Here is an 18,865-nt window from a genome sequence, read left to right as displayed (position 1 = left end):
GGTTTGAGCCCACCAGCTGCTCTGTGGGAGAAAGATGTGGCAATCTGCTTCCATAGAGATTTACAGCCTTGGAAACCCCGTGGGGACTTCTACTCTGTCCTATAGGGTCACTATGAGTCGGAATCTACTCTATGGCAATAGGTTTGGTTTTGATCTGATCATTCAGAAAGGAATTTAGCTGAAGTCACCCTCTGAACCATTCATAAGCAAAGTGGGTCTCCGGGAGGATGGTTAGATGACTAAATATAATAGTCTGTATGTTGTTGTTAGGGGCCATTGAGTTGATTTTCAACTCATAGCGACACCATATGACAGAGTAGACCTGCCCCATAGGGTTTTCTTGGCTGTAATCTTTACAAAAGCAGATCGCCAGGTCTTTCTCTTGCAGAGCCACTGGGTGGATTCAAACAACCAACGTTTTAGTAGTTAGCAGCTCAGCACTTAACTGTTGTGCCACCAGGGCTCCTTAACACAGGTAGTCCCCAATTTACGGTGTATTCAAGTTATGACAAACTGCACTTATGACCATCTGCTTTTTGGGGGTTTTTTGTACGTCTTATCATTAGTAATATGTACGGCATACAACGTTGCAGCATGTAATTTGCTGATGTTATCATTCTCATGCTAACCCCCAAAGACAAATAAAGATTGGATTTATAAAGATACTGATATAGAAAGGCGATAATAATGAAAACTAAAAAAAACTAAAAAAAATTTTTTTTTAAACATATTCAGTTTACATCAGAACCAACTTACAACAGAGTCAAGGGAACAGAACTCCGTTGTAAGTTGGGAACTACCTGTAGTTTATACGCATGATTGGAAATCAACTGTTACATTGATCATAGTTAATTCTGCTTCCTGCATTAATTTCTTGCCTCTGCTAAGTAATATTTGGTTCACCTCTTTTGAGTTATTATATATTATATATACTTCATTATCTTTAAAGAAACTCTCTTTCATTAAATCTATGATTTAATTTTCATTAATTCAAACAGTACTTTCTTCTAGTATATAATTGTTTAATCTTTCTGCTTCATTAAAAATAGTGAGATAGATTCTTCTTGATGTGTATATATATAAAGATATATGCATACCTATATAGACAGAGATATACAGACATATTTATAGACATCTCTACATATCCATTCCACCATCCATCAATTTGTTGTACTGTGGTGGCTTGCATGTTGCTACGATACTGGAAGCTATGACACTGGTATATCAAATACTAGCACGTTCACTTATGGTGGACAGGCTTCAGTGTAGCTTCCAAACTAAGATAGACTAGGAAGAAAGGCCTGGTGATTGACTTCTGAAAATTAGTGAGAGCTCTATGGATCACAACAGAATATTGTCCAATATAATGCTGGAAGATGAGCCCCCTAGGCTGGAAATCACTCAAAATAAAACATACACAACCATCAACTTGAGCATATCAACAATCATGACGATAGCACAGGACCAGGCAATGTGTTGTACGTGGGGTTGCCATGAGTTGGAGCTGACTCAAAGGCAGCTAACAACAAACACAACACATCCATTGTCTAAAAGTACCAAAAAATAACAGCCAGGTTAACTCCTAGTAATATAAACTCTGACTGTAGACAAACGTAATGAACAAACCTGTTCCCCCATGAAAGCTGCCTTTCAGCTGCCATCAAAGCCCCCTTCTCGAAGCCTGACTGGCTCATAAAAAACCTTCTAATAGGCTTCACGGCTTGGTTAATCCTGTTATCATACATCGGAACTAATTTGACAGCGACGTTACTAATACCCCTCTTCCAATGAAACACTTCAGAAAGCTATCTTAAAGTCCCCTGAGTTCCAGGAGGACTGAGATGGCAATCTGCTAATAAATCTAGGCATATGTTTCCATATGGGGATGATATTAAGCCAGTTGCTGGGTTCCGTCTGCTTGATTAGCAGAGCAGCTTCAGATGGCTTTCCGAATGGGTCATTCTTACAGAGAAACTTCAAGAACTCAGTTATGAAAACAGGAAGGCAAAACTATTGTCAGTTCAATGACCTGTTTTGTCTTTGCCAGCAGCAATACTGGATGTGCCCAGATGAAATGGTGAAAAGGTGGGGCGGAAGTGAGGGAGGAGGACTTGCAGCTGTTTGGTTTCATAGAGGTAGAAGGGAAATCCCTCCTAGGTTATGTATAATGTTTGGTTTTACTGCATATTATCATCTTAGTCTCTATGACTGCAAATGCTATTAGCACTAAAATGCACATTAAATTATCTGGTCCTTTTTAAAACCTCGTCAGACCATTTATCATCTTAATTTCTCATAGCAACAAATTCAGATGGGAACATCTATATTAGTCTCAATTGTGCTTCTGTGAGAGAATTACAATTGACTGAAAGTATCTGTACTGATGTAGGATGATCCCATCCTATACCTACAGAAATGAAATGTGCATAAAACTTAACAAAAACAGTTGTCATCGAGGCGGCTCTGGCTCAAGGTGACACTTGTATCACTGTTTTTCCCGTTGTGCTTACAAAATGCAAAACAAATAATAACAGAAACACATTTTCAGAGGAATAAACTTACTTTCAGTGCAAATAGGACAACATCCTTTCCTGTTGAGAATTTTACCCTAATCGAGAGAAAAACAAGTAACAGGTTAGTATGAAGACACAGGGTCTGCTGAGGACAAGTCTCTTTTTTAAAACTACTACCAGATAAACCAATGAAATCTGTTCAAGCCGTATTTGAACTCGACGCCCAGATGCTGAAACTGAAGTTTCAAGTATCAGGTTCTAAGGCCATGCAAAGGCATTCAAAAAGCTTTCCTGTTTTTTTCCTCCAAGAAATAGAATACCTAAAGGGCTCAGTGGTGTGATTTTTCTCACATGAAGGGAAGATGGGGATAGTCTGGACTCAAGCTTTTCACTGATATCCACATCCAGCCCTCTGGAGACCAAGTGCACATATAAAAATGGGAACTGTCTGTCAACCAATCAATCCACACAAGGCCTTCCTTCTGTCTTTGCTTACAGGAGGAGCCCAAACGATAAACCGTAACCTGAGCTCGGACTCACCCGGTTCTATGGCTATGAGGGGTATCCACAGGAGATCAAGTTCAGTCAGATTTCTTCTCTTAGAAAGGGGTATGTTATCCATTTTAAGTCATTTTTATCCAGTCAAAGTCAATGAAGCTGAGAGTTTTGAAAGGCTGAGTAATTTTCCATTACCTTTCTGGAAATACAGTGCAATCTCCTACGCTGCATTTCATTTATTTTTCATGTGTGACATTTAAAGGAGGAAACCTAGTTTCTGGGCCCGTATCAGGATGGCATTGTCTTTTACCTGACTCACTGGTTAATTACAAAGGAAAAGAAATGCGGAAGAAGATTATGTAACAAACACCCGATTAGATATTTTACTCATGTTATCTAATATCAGGTAGTTGTAAGGATTAAATGGGTTTATACTTAGAATACAGTAGCATTTAATCAATATTAGACATTGCTGTAACTGCTGTTATTAAGGGCAATGAAAAAAATTGGAAACAGTGATGATGGTTATACAATGTGGTGAACATAACTAATGTCCCTGAGTTGTACACATAAAAATGATTCAAATGGCAAAGGTTTTTTAATGTATGTTTTACCAAAATAGAATAAAATAAGAAAGATGGGCAACAATCTTAAAAGTATTTCCCTTCACACAGATGAAGAAATTGATCTCCTGCAACACAGGGGTGGTAGATGCAAAATCAAACCTAATTTTGTGTGACTATAAAGGCCATTAGGGAGCCCTGGCAGTGAGTGGTTAAGCACTCAGCTACTAACTGAAAGGCTGACGGTTCGAACCTGCTAGCCGATGTCCCGCAGGAGAAAAATGTGGCAGTCGGCTTGCATAAAGATTACAGCCTTGGAAGCTCTATGGGGCAGTTCTACTCTGTCCTCTAGGGTTACTATGAGTTGCAATCCACTCGATGGCAATGTTTTTGTTTTTTATAAAGGCTGTGCTCTTTCCATTCTAGATCTGCATCCTCTTTAGCCTTTTATCTGTAAAAGAATTTAATATTTACTGAGAATCTGCTAAACACTAGACAGAGTGCTGTGCATTCTACAGACTTGATCTCGTTTAAATTTCAGAACCCTCCAAATACTTCTGACATATCCCCTGTTATTGAAGAACAGGAACTGTGACTGGTTCATTTTTGTACCAGCTAGATCTAAAATGGTCCACTAAAGGCCATGACAAATTTGAATGAGACTTAAAACTCAGCCCCGTTCGTTCAGCTGTCCATGATCTTTGGGCATCATGATATATTTTCATTGCCTAGAGCTCTGTTATCTATTCCTATTTGGCAAGAGGTGTGCTTTGACTTCTCATGCCTGAAACCAGTTGAGGACAAAGCATAATGAGGTCAGCTCAGTCAGGCCATGGGGTGATGGCCAAAGGTGGGTGGACTAAGGCACTCTATGCAAACGGCACACAGCTGTTGAAAGCCAAAGTCACAACAGAATGTGACTCCCTGCATCTGCACCCCGGCAGAATTTGCTAGCTCCCTTCTTCAAGAAAATGAGACTGGGGCTGGTAATAGCCCTAAATTAGGTGGGCAATAAATCGGGTACAGACTATGAAGTCAAACCACTGGGGTTATTGTTAACTAACCGTGGTATCCTGAGCATGCTGCAACCTCATCTGTAAAACGTGCCTAGTATTAGCACCCACCTCAGAGGAGTGGCCTCAGCATTAGATGAGGCGAGCCCTGTGACTGCAGAGAAAGTCTCAGTACATGTTAGCCAGGATGAGGTGATGGTGTCGTAACGACCCAGTCCCCACTGAACTCTCACAGCCCTTCTCACAAATGACACTCCTTTGCCCCTTAGGGGAGTTGGCAGAGAGGCTGGAGAAATCCAGCCATAAAATTCTTTTTCAACAAGACACACACATTTCTGGAAAAAGAGATGTGCGGTAGTCAGGAAGGATTGAGCAGGGAATACAGGTTGTTGCTTCTATTTTTTCTTATTTTTTAATCTCCCCAGGCAATGCAAGGGAGGGCATGCAAGTGTTTAACAGGCTTTCCATGGTAGAGGTAGGTTATCTTCCAAAGACCTTGTGCTGGCCCCTGAGAAGGGAAAGTGTGAACTGGAGGAAATGTTGGAAAGCTGCCTAGACACACAAAGGCAGCCCTGAGGCAGGAGCCAGCCGGGTACTGACAAGCTTTGACAAGATGTGGAGTGGGTAGGGCAGGGGAAAGGCCTTAGCTGGGAGGGATGGATGTTCTTGGCCCAAAAGTGGTCCATAAAGAAGAAATGCTAACATGATGCTGGTGACATGAAGAGCGTTAACCTCCTTGCAGCAAAAGGACAGTAAAAACCATCAACCCCGCTGCAGGTGGCAGAATTCAAGTGAAGCTGGAAGCTCCACATGGGCCTGCTGAGGCTAGTTACTTGAGCCACCAGGTTGGCACAGCGTCCTGTTTTTGTCTTGTGGAATAAGGAAGCCCATTATTACTAACATGTGCTGTGAGAGTTCATTAGCAGGGAAGGTTCCCCAGGGACTGGCAGAAATGATGTGATCCCATTTTTCCCAATGAATATTTATAAGCAGACCATGTTTGAGTCTATTTATTGTATATCCTTTTTTTTTTTAATTCTCTCTTTTATGTGCGGTTTTATGTCTGAGGTTTTTTAAAGCAAGACTAATTAGGGTTTTTTTTTTCTTCTTTTTTCTCCCCCTTTATTCAGTTGTGCAATAGCAACAGCTGTTGTTTTTTTGTGCCTCATTTGGCACTCAAGTAAAAACAGCAACTTTTTGTTTATAATAATAACAGATGTGAATAAAATTCAAAGCTATCTATATCAGAGAAGGGAGGACATGTCCTGAATATATGGATATGTTTTTTAATTCACTGGAAGGGGTATTGAATAGGTTTGACATTTTCCCCAAGCACACAAAACCTTGAAAGGTCTCAAGTTGCTGAGGTGAATTCAATGAAGCTGGTACTTTAAAAGATAATGGTTGCTTTATTCCCTGCCCTGGAACCATGGGTGTCTGAGAAGAGAGATTTCCATAAGGATGCTATTTCCATCTGGGGCTACGAGGCAGGCCAAAGTTAGAGAGGAGAAGCTTTGGTAAAGGGCCTAAGGGTTGTTGCTAGGCAGGAGAAGCCTCTTGGGGAATTTATTAACAAGCCTCCACATATTACATTGAATGGCTAGTAGAAGAAAACTCTGATTTGAGAAGAGAGAAAGGAGAAAAAGCAAAGGATGGATATGGATATGATGTCAAGCAGAAAACCCAGCAAAGGAAAATGATGGAGCAGATATAACAGGAGCTGGAGAAGTTAAAACAAAGAATTGAGGGAAATCAGTCAGGAATAGGGGAGTTGGGACAAGGACAAGGTAAGCACAATTTTCGTGCCAGGCTAGAATCTGGATGGGAACTGTAAAAAAAAGATGGAGCTGCACTTTACAAAGGACATTTGGCTATTTGGGAAGTTGAACTATTAGAGGGATCTGGACTCTGTGTTCAGAAGATAATACACGGTGCGCCACACACAAGACATTTCCCAAGATACTATGGTGAAGAGAAAATCAACCTGTACCTGAGGGCAGCTGCTGATGGGAACGCACTGCTTCTTGCGACACTCTGTGTTGCCCTTCACACAAGCACAAATGGTGCAGTTAACAGAGGACCACATCTCTCCATCCTGCAGAAGAGAGCACAGGATTCCGCTATCAGCTGGCGGCAGATGGGAGCTCATCCAACAGACTGCGGCTTCTCTGCTGAGGAAGGCATTCCTTACCTGATTCAGTTACGTCACTGTTAGACTAAGAGACTGAGGTGTTTATCTACACCCAGGTGGACTTCAGCTGAAGATTGCTGGGAATTTGGGTGTGTGTGCATGCATGCATGTGAGTATACGTGCATGTGTATACATGTGTATACATGTGTACGCACACATGTGTGCCTTGTGGTGTGCCTGTGTGTACGTGTGCGTGTGTGTGTGCACGCGTGCGTAAGTGAATGTGTGTGGGTGTGGGTGTGGGTGTGTGAGGGTGTGTGTGTGTTCCGCCTCTAGGATATAAAAAGAATGTTCATGTCTCTGGCCAAGTCATATTTGCATCTTGCTCCTCATGCACTGTTTACTTAGTTTCACCCTGGTAGACAGTCAAATATGAATTTTCATACATTATGCAATAACGAAAATCTAATTTTCCCATTTGATGGAACTGAAATACTTAAGCTGTCCCAGGCATCAGCAGTGAATTGAGATGTCCAGAGGTGATTAGTTTATTCCCAGATGTGACAGTGTTCTGGACCACACAGGACATGAATATGCAAAGAAGTGTCTAAATCAAAAGACTCCTAGGGCCCAGGCAGACACTTGGTTTGCAAGCTATCTAAAATGCTAAAATGTGGACAGAATACTCCAATTGCCATGCCAATAAGGTACTTTCTTCCCAAAATGCAGTATATGCATTTCTTAGACTCTTGCTCAGCCAGAAAGAGCTATTTGAGAAATTTCTTTGGTTGATTGCATTTATAATCTGCAGTTGCCAAATGCCTAGGCGGCATAAACAGACCTTGTACCTCCTGAGAACCTGCAGGGATTTGCATCCTTGTTTGTGGGAGAAAAGGTCGCAAGCCCCACTTGGGCCTGAAAACCAAACAAGCATTCCTCCCTGGGCTTGTAGGATCCAAGGAACAGAATTTTTTTTTTTTTAATTTTTATTGTGCTTTAAGTGAAAGTTTATAAACTAAGTCAGTCTCTCATACAAAAAATTATATACATCTTGGTATATATACTCCTAGTTGCTCTCCCTCTAAAGAGACAGCACACTCCTTCCCTCCACTCTCTCTTTTCGTGTCCATTCGGCCAGCTTCTGACCCCCTCTGCCCTCTCATCTCTCCTCCAGACAGGAGATGCACACATAGTCTCATGTGTCTACTTGATCCAAGGAGCTCACTCTTCACCAGTATCATTTTCTATCCCGTAGTCTAGTCCAATCCCTGTCTGAAGAGTTGGCTTTGGGGAGGGTTCCTGTCTTGGGCTTACAGAAGATCTGGGGACGATGACCTCTGGGGTCCTTCTAGTCTCAGTTGGAAAATTAAATCTGGTCTTTTTACAAGGACCATTAAATATGGTCTTTTTACAAGAATGTGGGGTCTGCCTCCCACTGCTCACCTGCTCTCTCAGGGGTTCTCTGCTGCGTTCTCTGTCAGGGCAGTCATCGGTTGTAGCTGGGCACTATCTAGTTCTTCTGGTCTCAGGCTGATGCAGTCTCTGGTTTATGTGGCCCTGTCTCTTGGGCTCATAATTACCTTGTGTCTTTGGTGTTCTTCATTCTCCTTTGTTCCAGGTGGGTTGAGACCAATTGATGCATCTTAGATGGCCGTTTGCTAGCATTTAAGATGCCACTCACCAAAGTGGGATGCAGAATGTTTTCTTAATAGATTTTATTATGCCAATTGACCTAGATATCCCCTGAAACCATGGTCCCCAAACCTCTGCCGCTGCTACGCTGGCCTTCAAAGCATTCAGTTTATTCAGGAAACTTCTTTGCTTTTGGTTTAATCCAGTTGTGCTAACCTCTCCTGTATAGTATGTTGTCTTTCCCATCACCTAAAGTAGTTCTTATCTACAACCTAATTAGTGAATACCCCTCTCCCTCCCTCTCTCCCCTGTCTCGTAACCGTCAAAGAATATTTTCTTCTCTGTTTAAACTATTTTTCGAGTCCAAAGAACAGATTTTGTTAAAGACAGAGAAACAAGTCAGATTGTTGACAACAACAACTTCTCCTTAATTTTCGAAGATAGTGTAAGGACTAACTACTCTCCTGTAACTTTTATTTCTCAGGATAGAAAGCTCTAACTGCATCTGTCTTAAAGGACACCTAACTGCCCCACATTCCCTGGGTACATATTTCTAGCGTTCATTGTTTCAAGGATGACTCTATAAATTATGTCAGGCCTCAGTCACTCAAAGGAGCTTTCTTACAAGGAGACTTGAGAGTGTTTTGCACACAACACCAGCATGATTCTGAGTCTATTTCATCCAGGTACTTGGGAGATAGAGGAGGACTTTAGGTAATAAGGACACGAGTGGCTCTGAAAGCTCTTGTAAATACAACACACATGCTTCCCCTTCCCTTGGGTATGACACATCACGTCTTCTCACAGATTGCATAAGAACCAAACGCTCTCCCTCCATCTGTTACAAAACAGTGTAACAAGACATCTGGGTGAGTGTGGCATGCCTGAGGAGCTTCTACCTCTGATGAAATTCAGAGGGTCTCGATTGGTATTAAGCTTTCCTTCTCCAAAAATCAAAATGTATCTTCTTCAGGTACAGAGGGACTCCCTCCACCCCTGGGAAAATGGACTGAATGGGAGGCACTTTGTACAAAGCCAACAATCCTGCATCCTGAAGTTTAAATGGCCACTGTACTGTTTTCCACTCAAGGACATCAGAAAATAATGTAAAATCTGTATCAGATAGCAAACAGACAACGCTTTGGGTTCAGTTGAGAGAGGACTCGCTCACCTTTGCTCACCTGCTGTGCTGGCTACTTAACCCGTGGACATCCCCACAGGAACATTTTCCAAATGACAAAACCTTTCTTTGAAAAGACAGCTTTGTGAAAAGCTTCCAGAAGTATCAGACATAGAATTGTTGGGATCTTAAAAGGGTCATCACCCTGAGAAGGGTTACTGAGCAGCTCTGACTGAATGAGAAGCTCACAGGAACTTGGGCACCCCAGCCACGGCATCCATGGGACATCTTCTTCCGCTCAAACCCAGTCACAGGACAGCCACATTTTGAAAAGACAATCACTTTTACAGGTTTAAAAATAGTTCATGAAAAAAATAGAGCCAAACAATTGCTTTTCTGCCCCATCTGTACTTGACTATATATGTTATACACACACACATATAAAATATGGAAAAACCCAGTCCACATTTTGTTTGGAGCTTTTTAAAAGTCAGTATGATAGTTCACATGAGCTTGTTCATAACATACCCGGAAAATCTTGTTGCCAAATTTGCACACTTTAAGGTCCTCTGCGGGCACTCTCAGGAGGCACTCCTCACAACAGGCCTCCTCGCCTCTGTCACAGCTACCAGGGTGAGAGCACTTCTTCTTACACACCACGGTAGAGTCCTGGGTCCAAAGGCAAACAAGAAATTAAAACTGATTTCCACCCCTGCCAAATATCCTGCTTGGCCTTCATTTAACAGCCCACGACTATCCAATGCTTTTAAAACATACTCTGTAGGTACCCTGTTTGAATTTATTGCAATAAATAATTCATTCATTTCAAAATGTTGTTTGTGGATTAAATATCTGGACAAGAATATGCGGGAGATATGAAGAATATGATATATATGCTCTATCTTCCAAGGGCTTATAATTTAATGCTTAAGAGCAACTGTGATTCTGCTCCGGCCAGTGTGTAGCAAGATGGCCCAGTCACTATGGGCCAACCTGGTTCCTTCTTCCTGTCCTTTTCTCCTTTTCACATCCTTCATTAACAATGTTCTTTGGCACCTCATCCATGGCTTTATGCCACCTTACGGGAGTTTAGCACAAAGGCAGAGTATTTGTGATCAAAGTATAAAAATTAAGCACTGATGTTCCATTTCAAAATGAAATTCCCCAGGTGTGTTGTGTTCACAAAAGCACCAAATGAATAATTCCAAAACTGGACTTGGGCCCTAGGGTTCTGCTATAAGTAGTGTGACCTTACCCAGGTCACTTAACCCCTAAGGATTGCACGTTTATATCTGTAACTTAAAAGGGAATGGTGTGATTTCTAAAAAAGTGCTGTACAATGAAGAAAATAACCAAGTACATTTTACCTACTAATTCATTTAACAACACATTCAAGAAAGGTTTAGAGTAGCTTAAGGAAAATAAACTTCTATAGTTCTCCAGCCAACAAGATAGAATTTCACCTGGAGTAGTAGGTCATCAGCTGGAATGACGGGAAGGGTAAAACATTTATGAAGCTGAGCAGAAGACGAGTATGGAGGAAGGAAGTGTTGCAGGGTAGATCAGTGATTCCACTGAAGTTAGAGTGAGACCAATGACGGAGAAATGAAACCAAGCCCATCCCCAAGACACAGAACCTATTACTAAGCGTTGAGAGAGGATTCATTTCCAAGCATCAACTATAAACACCTTGTGTGAATCAATCTATGCAACTTCTGCAGCCTCTGTGTTAATTCGGTGACTTCAAGAGGTACTTTCCGTAACATCTACTAATACTCCAATCGGCTTGTTCATCTAAGCCTAGTATATGACCATGAGATACTCCTCCAAAAAAACATGGCATTTTATATCCTTTGTTTTTAAGTTCTATCCACCTGATGGAGTGGATAGAATATGGGACTTAGGGTCAAATAGGACCAGGTTAGAATTCCCATTCATTTATTAGGTGTGGAAACTTGAGAAAATGCATCTCCTTGAGCCTCAGATTCCTTATCTTCAAAAATGGAGATGACAGTGCCTACTTCTCAGGTTACTGTGGGGTTTATATAAAATATGTAAAGTACCTGGCATGGTACCTGGCACATAGCAATTATTATAAATCAGAAAAAATAAATCCTTTGTCAAAGTGTGTGTCCTGATATCTGGTGTAAAAAATAAAGGCACTCATTAATTCTCAATGCATACTTTACTGTAGCGCTCTCACCTTTCACAAAATAAACAAGCATACATACGTATATATATTAAACAAGCATACATACATATATATATTATGCTGTGTGCCTAGCCTTAGGTCAAGCAATGAGAAGATGGAGATGGATGTACTTCTGTCCTCAAGGAGCTTACTGGGTAAGAGAGGAAATAACCATGCAACCAAACAAATTGCATTATAATGCGAAAAATCAAATTAGTAGAGGTGTAGGGGTAGCAGAGAAGAGAGGATAAAGAGGACTTTGCTAATTTAAATTTCAAATTTAAAGAAGGTAAAGACGCTGCAGATAGAGGAATCAGCAAATTTGAAGGTCCAGAGCCATGAAACCGTGTGTTCTGAGAACTATTCGACAGTTCCCTGCATTTGCAGTGTAAATTGTGAGGAGCATGAGATGGAGTTGCTGGAGAGGGGAGCTCTAACAGATAGAAAATAACTCTCATTAGCCAATATGATTGCAGCCTGATACTATGAGCATCCAATCTCCCAAAGATAACTGTGAATTTATATTCTGATAAAGCAACCTCTTGAGAGAACAGGATTAACTACACTTCTTGATAAGCAATGGGACATATTGCCTATTCATCTCTAAGAGGCTCCATGCATAACTAATTCCCATTCACAGGATGTCTGGCTTTCCTTCAGTCAAGGGGATTGGGAATGTGATGTGTTTCATCAAAGACCCCGTATCCCCATGAAGAAGCTGTAACCTGTGAAATTCCTAGAGGGGAAGAGAGGGCCTGAGGATGGAGTCTGAGGCAAACAGAAGGAGTTGCTCTGTGTTCAACGTAGGATAATACAAACCACAGGAGAGGGGAATGAGCCTCGGGAAAGTATTCTCAGGCTGCGGAACAAATCCTTGTTTAGTGCCAAGGAACAGATAGTTCAGTCTTACCCAGCCATCCCCCTGAAGCAGTGCATGGTACTTAGCAAAGCATGGCTCAAGTAATTAGGAACTTATGAACTCTAATCCCAGCTACTGACTCATAACTTCATTGAGCACAGTTCCTCCCTTTCCCTCTCCAGTCCTTTAGCTATTACAAACAAAACAACTACCACCATCAATATGCATTATGCTAAACTTATACAACTGTGTGGGTCCTGAAGCCCTCTGTGGTAAATGCTTAAATGATAAAATATTGCTGCACAAATATTGCTGTACAAGTATAGTCTATGTCTACTTGGTGTGTGTCCCTTTAAATATCTGGAGCAGTGGAATTCTTTCTTTACCAATCATTAGACTTCCAGGTGCTTTAGAAAAAAGTGAGTAAGAAATGGGACAAGGGGCACCACATAAATACTCTCTTTCCAAATGTCCAGGTTTATCTTTGTGGTGAACTGTAAATCCATGTTGGTGCCTTCTTGTGAATATAATTCAAGCCACATTCATGGTCAAACGTGCCAGATAATTCAACTCGGATAATTAGAGCCCAACAATGCTGCGCTGTGTATTTGTCTGATTTGGGAAAGTTCCTCATGACAGGCCCTCAGGGTTTGGTTCTCACCACCACAGGTTCATTGACTGGTGCTCAAAAGATGATAGTAAGTTATATTTTGGGCTTCCTTGTGACCTTAAGTATGATTTCACTGGTAGATGGCATCATTGCCTCATTGGTTTCATTCATAAAATGGCATTGATAATGTCTCCTCCCAATAACACATTGTGACCTCTGGCTATGCTGCTAACTCTGAGACCCAAACCCTGTCTTTGTTAGGCCACCGCCCCCTCAGTGCCACCTTACCCTGCAGATGCATGCCGTGCAGTTATCGTAGAGAAACGAGGATCCGTTGTCATATACGTCACTGCGAAAGAGGCAGCTCCCAAAAGGGAGGTCAAACACTTTCCTCTGGCCTAAAAGAAAGCAAAAGGTCAGCATAAGCAAGGTATAAGCCAGGGGTGTCCCATTTGGCCACCAGCAATTGCATCACGGGACTGGTAACATTCTCACAGGACCAGGTAAGTGTGGTGCACAAAAATAGAGCCTTAGGCCAGATGCTCCCAAGGGGATCCCCAGGAGTCATTAATTCAGAAAGTTTTTTGTTAAAAGAGTTTAATCGCCACACTCAACCCTGAGTTGAACAAATCTTTATTAAGTGTTCACTATAGTGAACCAACATGACTGAGACACAGGATTGCCCTCAGGGAACCCACAGTCTACTGGGGAGACAAACCCACAAAAGGCATTTGACACAACACTATGGTAAGTGCTAAGAAAGAGGCCAACCTGGGAACTGTGGAGACGGGGAGGTCACATAACACTTCTTGGAGGATGTGACATCTGAGCTGCATCTTAAAGATCAAATAAAACTACCCAGAAAGTGGGTATTGATGGGGTTGGGGAACAAGGGATCAAGACAACTCAAGAAGAACCAGAATGAGCACAAAGAGGAACTAATGAAGTAGCATCTCAGCTGTGGAAACTACAGATTGGCTGTCATAAAGGATGAAGCTAACTCAAAGGATGCACAGAAGCAGAATTCAGCTCCACCTGCCAAGTGTCAGACCTTTCCTAGACACTGTACCTCTGTAGAATGGGCTTGGTTTTCCCTGATGCGAGGACCGAATGGTGATCAAAGGTACAGAACAAACAACCCCAAATAAGCAGCACAATCCAAGCTCTTCCTTTCTTTCAGTATTTAAGAGTTTCCGTCTCCCTGGAGCATAGCAAAACATCTTTGAAATGTGATGTTAATTAAGGCCTAAGGAAAGAAGCCAAGGATTCGGGTTTATTCTTCAGATTTAGATCCACGTCCATCTTCCTTATTGTAAAAGGATTAATAAGCCAGTTGCTGTCCAGCCAATTTCCACTCATGGCAACCCCACGTATAGCACAGTAGAACTGTGCTGCACTGGGTTTTCAGTGGCTGGCTTTTCAGAAGTAGATAGTCAGGGCTTTCTTCCAAAGCACCTCTGCATGGACTCAAACCTCAGATAGCAGCTGACAGCATTAGCCATTTGCAGCACCCAGGGACTCCAAAAGGATTAATATCAATCTCCATTTATGGTAGGCTCCATCAAATGCTGGAAATACCTATACACACTAAATTCTGTTCTCAGAATTGTCAGAATTGCTGTTAGTAAGAGTCAAGAAAAATGGTATCTTCCTATCAGTGTCTACCGCAATGCCAGGATACAGTATAAATTCAAAATCATTTGTTTGGTTCTCACAACCAGGAGCAAACATGTTGGTAAAAAATGAGAGTGAGTTATAATTCTGATCCACATACAGATTTCCTCATGACCTTGAGGGGACTCGTAAAATAGCATCAATAATGCCCCCTCCCAATAACACATCACCACCTCCGGCTACAATATTTCCGTTAAAGTGTAAACCAAAAACTGGTTAGACAACAGTTAGCATATGATTGTAGCTGCATCTTACAAGTATTAATATCCTGATCTAGATGGATTTCTCATGTTCGCGCCCACGTCCTAAGTCTCTTGAACTACCTAAGAACTTACAGGCTAAATTATGGGATTATCTACAAAATACAAAATTCATCCTTTCCTTAGATTTCCCACTTGGTTTACACTGAAGCATCAGAAAACTGTGTGTAGCCTGAATTACCCAGATTTGGGCCACCCCATCAAATCACTTCTGTCGAATCACACTGTGGTCTCAGGGCATTACAGTTTAAGAAACAGCCTTAAGCAATTTTTTTTTTTTTTTTACTGTAAAAATGATGGTGAGGTCTTTCTTCACTACTTAAAACATTGTCCTCTTTATATCAATCAACAGATACGTTTCTGTTCTTTAGGAATTAAAGATAGCTCTGCTTCACTTGAACATTTATTTTTTTAATTGTGATAACTTGGTTTACATTTTTCCTATCATTTATCTACATGTGTTTCATGTATTCTGTAAGAGGTCTTAAATCCTTTCTGGCAAAACACAAGATACAAAAAAATAGTACAGTTGAGCTTTCCCTCTCCATCAATCAAAATATGTCTTCTTCACAGCTTTGAGGTCCTTTCGTCTCTTAGAACGAATGGCCCCTTCCTGTGTTCCAACAGCCTATTGCTTTTACAACTAGTATAGTATTAAATACTATTGCATAAATGAATGAATGAATGAATATATGGATGACCAAACAGGCACCTCAATGAATTTATCCACAATAATGTGGATAAAGGTGACCAGTCACTTAAATTATCCTTCAATAAAATGTAAATTTTAGAGGAAAAAAAATGGTTGGAAAGCTCTTAGCACAGTGCCTGGCACTAGATAAATGTCCCCAGTAAGTGGCAGATGATAAGTATTATCATTATGTTGTCAGCTGCCATCAAGTCAGCCCCCAACTCATGGCAACCCCATGTACAACAGAATGAAACACTGCCCAGTTCTGTGCCATCCCCATGATGGGTTGTGGATCAGACCATTGTGATCCATGGGGCTTTCTTGACTGATTTCCAGAAGTAGATCACCAGGTCCTTCTCCCTAGTCCATCTTAATCTGGAAGCTCTACTGAAGCCTGTTCAGCATTGTAGCAATGCACAAGCCTTCAATGACAGATGGGTGGTGACTGCACATGAGCGGCAATGGCCGGGAATTGAACCTGGGTCTCCTGCATGCAAGGCAAGATTTCTACCACTGTACCAGGACTACACCACATATAGTGGTAGTATAATTAAAACGGGATCCTGGGCTGGGTCACTGTGAGAGGTGCGTTGGGCACTCTGTGTACATTGCCCTCTGACAGGGCTCTTCAGAGAAATGAGAAAAGAAGAAGGCAATGTTATAATGCAAAAGGCAGAGGTATGGCATGTGAATTTATCCCAGAAGAGGAGAAATTACCAGTAAATCAGTGTCCAATCAGCCAAAAGTCTAATTAGTGTATGATTTCAGCATCAGAAAATATCCCTGAGTTTTTGTGCTTTTTCCTTTCTGTCTTTTCTTGTGTCGGGATGTTTCTTTCCACCCCCAAAGAACATCAAATCTTACCTTAATCCCAAAGTCATCATGGCCCCAAATAAAGTATTCAACAGAGAGGGTGAGAGACTCCGTGTACACCCTGAGTTAAGCTGTGTTCACATCATTCAGTTCTCATTTGGGAGAATTCTGATTTTTAAGTTTCCTAAGACTTACTGTTCTTTTGTAGTCTGTCTTGTGACCACAGGGAACAGAAAAACCTATTCTCAATACAACAACCGTTGCTCATGTGGGAAGATCCATGCTGACTCACGGTGCCCAGGGTACCAGCTTCAAAGCACTCATCAAGTTGACTCATCTTCAAGGCCAGGCTCAAATGCCACCTCCTGTCTGAAGGCTGACCACTTATATGGAAACCTGCTTCTACTGTGATTCCCAGCATGATAGTTCGAATCAACCACAGTGAACTTGTTCATTTTATTCCAGAAGCAAGAACACCCATTGGCAACCCAAAGAGCACACACGTAATAAAATGTCTTTAATCAGGCATGCCTGAAAAAATTCTCCTTTGCTCTTATAATTATTTCATATATACTTTAAAAGTATATAGATTAAACAAATATCTGATATTTACTTTAACAAGTAGGAAGGCAAACATTGTCAGGTAAAGAGTTAGTAAAATCCTGATGGGAGAACGCTCTTTCAGTTTAACAAAGTACGTTTATTTGCCAATTTGGATGTAGAAAGACAGGCTTCAGAGCATGGCTGTGATAAGCGGGGAATGAGGAGAATAAATTAACGGAAATTTGGGGGGTTCGGGAAAGCAACTATGAAAGAAAACAGAGATGAATCAAGGAAGGGGTATGAGAAGTAAATTACACGAGTTGGGAGCCAAAAGAAAAGGATGACCACTTCCCAGAGGCAAAATAGCTAAGACCTTTTAAGAAGCAAACTAGTTGCCATCAAGTCAATTCTGACTCAAGGGGACCCAATGTGTGTCAGAGTAGAACTGTGCTCCAAAAGGTTTTCAATGGCTGATTTTTCAGAAGGAGATCACCAGCCCTTTCTTCTGAGGTGCCTTGAGTGGACTCGAGGCACCAAACTTTTGGTTAGCAATCCAGTGCACAACCATTTGCATCACCCGGGGACTCTGTTAAGACCAAACAGCTTAATATTCCATTTTACGTTGGTCACCATGTTTTAACTAGGTGATTATCTCATTGGCTAAAAACTGGCAGTAAAATCTTCTACACAAGTCCTGATTCAGTGGCACCACAGGATGTGGAAAGACTTGGGGGTGGAGGTGGTGGACTGTGAAAGGACGAAATGATGTAAAAAAAAAGAAAAAAAAAAGCAGAATAGAGAGAATCAGCAGGAGCAGAACACAAACCCAAAGGCCACTAGGGAAATAGCAGTCCCTCAAGGATCCACAGGGATCCTAGGGGCTGCCAGACATTTTACTGTATATGGAGGGTGGATTCAGCTACTTTTATCTGAATCTTGAATAATCAGAACCCAACCAGCTCAAGGGCCTAGGATTCATTGAGAAACTGACATATGGATTATAAACAAAAGCCAGAGCATCTCAGGCTCTAAAGACTCCCCAGCATGGTTTTCCTCCTTCTAGGTGGCAACTTGCTGCCCTCCCAAGTCATCAGGGAAGGAGCTGTAGTAGGTCAGGGCATGGGCTTTGGGATCATACTGCCATCTGTTCAGATATCAGCTCCATAACCTACCAGCTGTGTATCCTCTAAGCATCTATTTCCTTCTTGTTCCGATAAAACTAATCGTAGCATCTACATTATACACATGAATTTTATATTCAGTATATGCTTCACAGCTTCTTGAGAAGATTAAATGAAAAAAAGAGTATTAAGTGCTTAACATGATGCCCAAAACCGGTTGCCATTGAGTTGATTCTGACTCATGGTGACCTCACATGTGTCAGAATAGAACTGTGCTCCATTGGGTTTTCAACAGATAATTTTTCAGAAGGAGATCACCAGGCCTTTCTGAGACACCTCTGGATGGACTGGAACATTCAACTTTTGGTTAGCAACCAAGCACCTTAACTGTTTTCACCACCCATTGACTCCGACATTGTGTCTAATACATAGCAAATGCTCAATAAAAAATAGTTAATACTCTCTTCTTCTTGGCTATCATTCATCATTCGCTTTCAAACCTCTTGCTTTTGGGCATGTTATCCTTCTACATGCTTTTGCCTCTAAAAATAATACTAGTCTGTATTCCTTCATATTTACATCCAATGTCTTTAAGATCATTTGCTACTAATAGCCATATACTCAATTAAAGAC

General features: G+C 41.4%; 1 protein-coding gene across 4 annotated transcripts in view; it reads right to left on the bottom strand.

Moving 5' to 3' along the window:
• BMPER (BMP binding endothelial regulator) overlaps nucleotides 1-18,865 on the bottom strand; it is a 284,126-nt gene that overhangs the window by 109,240 nt on the left and 156,021 nt on the right. For all 4 annotated transcript variants that reach the window (XM_049894529.1, XM_049894532.1, XM_049894530.1 and 1 more), the window contains exons 8-11: nucleotides 13,419-13,528; nucleotides 9,999-10,139; nucleotides 6,578-6,682; nucleotides 2,563-2,608 (exon numbers count right to left, since the gene is read on the bottom strand). In XM_049894529.1, the coding sequence (XP_049750486.1) occupies nucleotides 2,563-2,608; nucleotides 6,578-6,682; nucleotides 9,999-10,139; nucleotides 13,419-13,528 (402 nt within the window). The remainder of the gene's footprint in view (nucleotides 1-2,562; nucleotides 2,609-6,577; nucleotides 6,683-9,998; nucleotides 10,140-13,418; nucleotides 13,529-18,865) is intronic.

Source organism: Elephas maximus, chromosome 8 (genome assembly GCF_024166365.1).
Source record: "Elephas maximus indicus isolate mEleMax1 chromosome 8, mEleMax1 primary haplotype, whole genome shotgun sequence".
NCBI classification, from domain to species: Eukaryota; Metazoa; Chordata; class Mammalia; order Proboscidea; family Elephantidae; genus Elephas; species Elephas maximus.
This window is presented reverse-complemented; position numbering and strand designations above follow the sequence as displayed.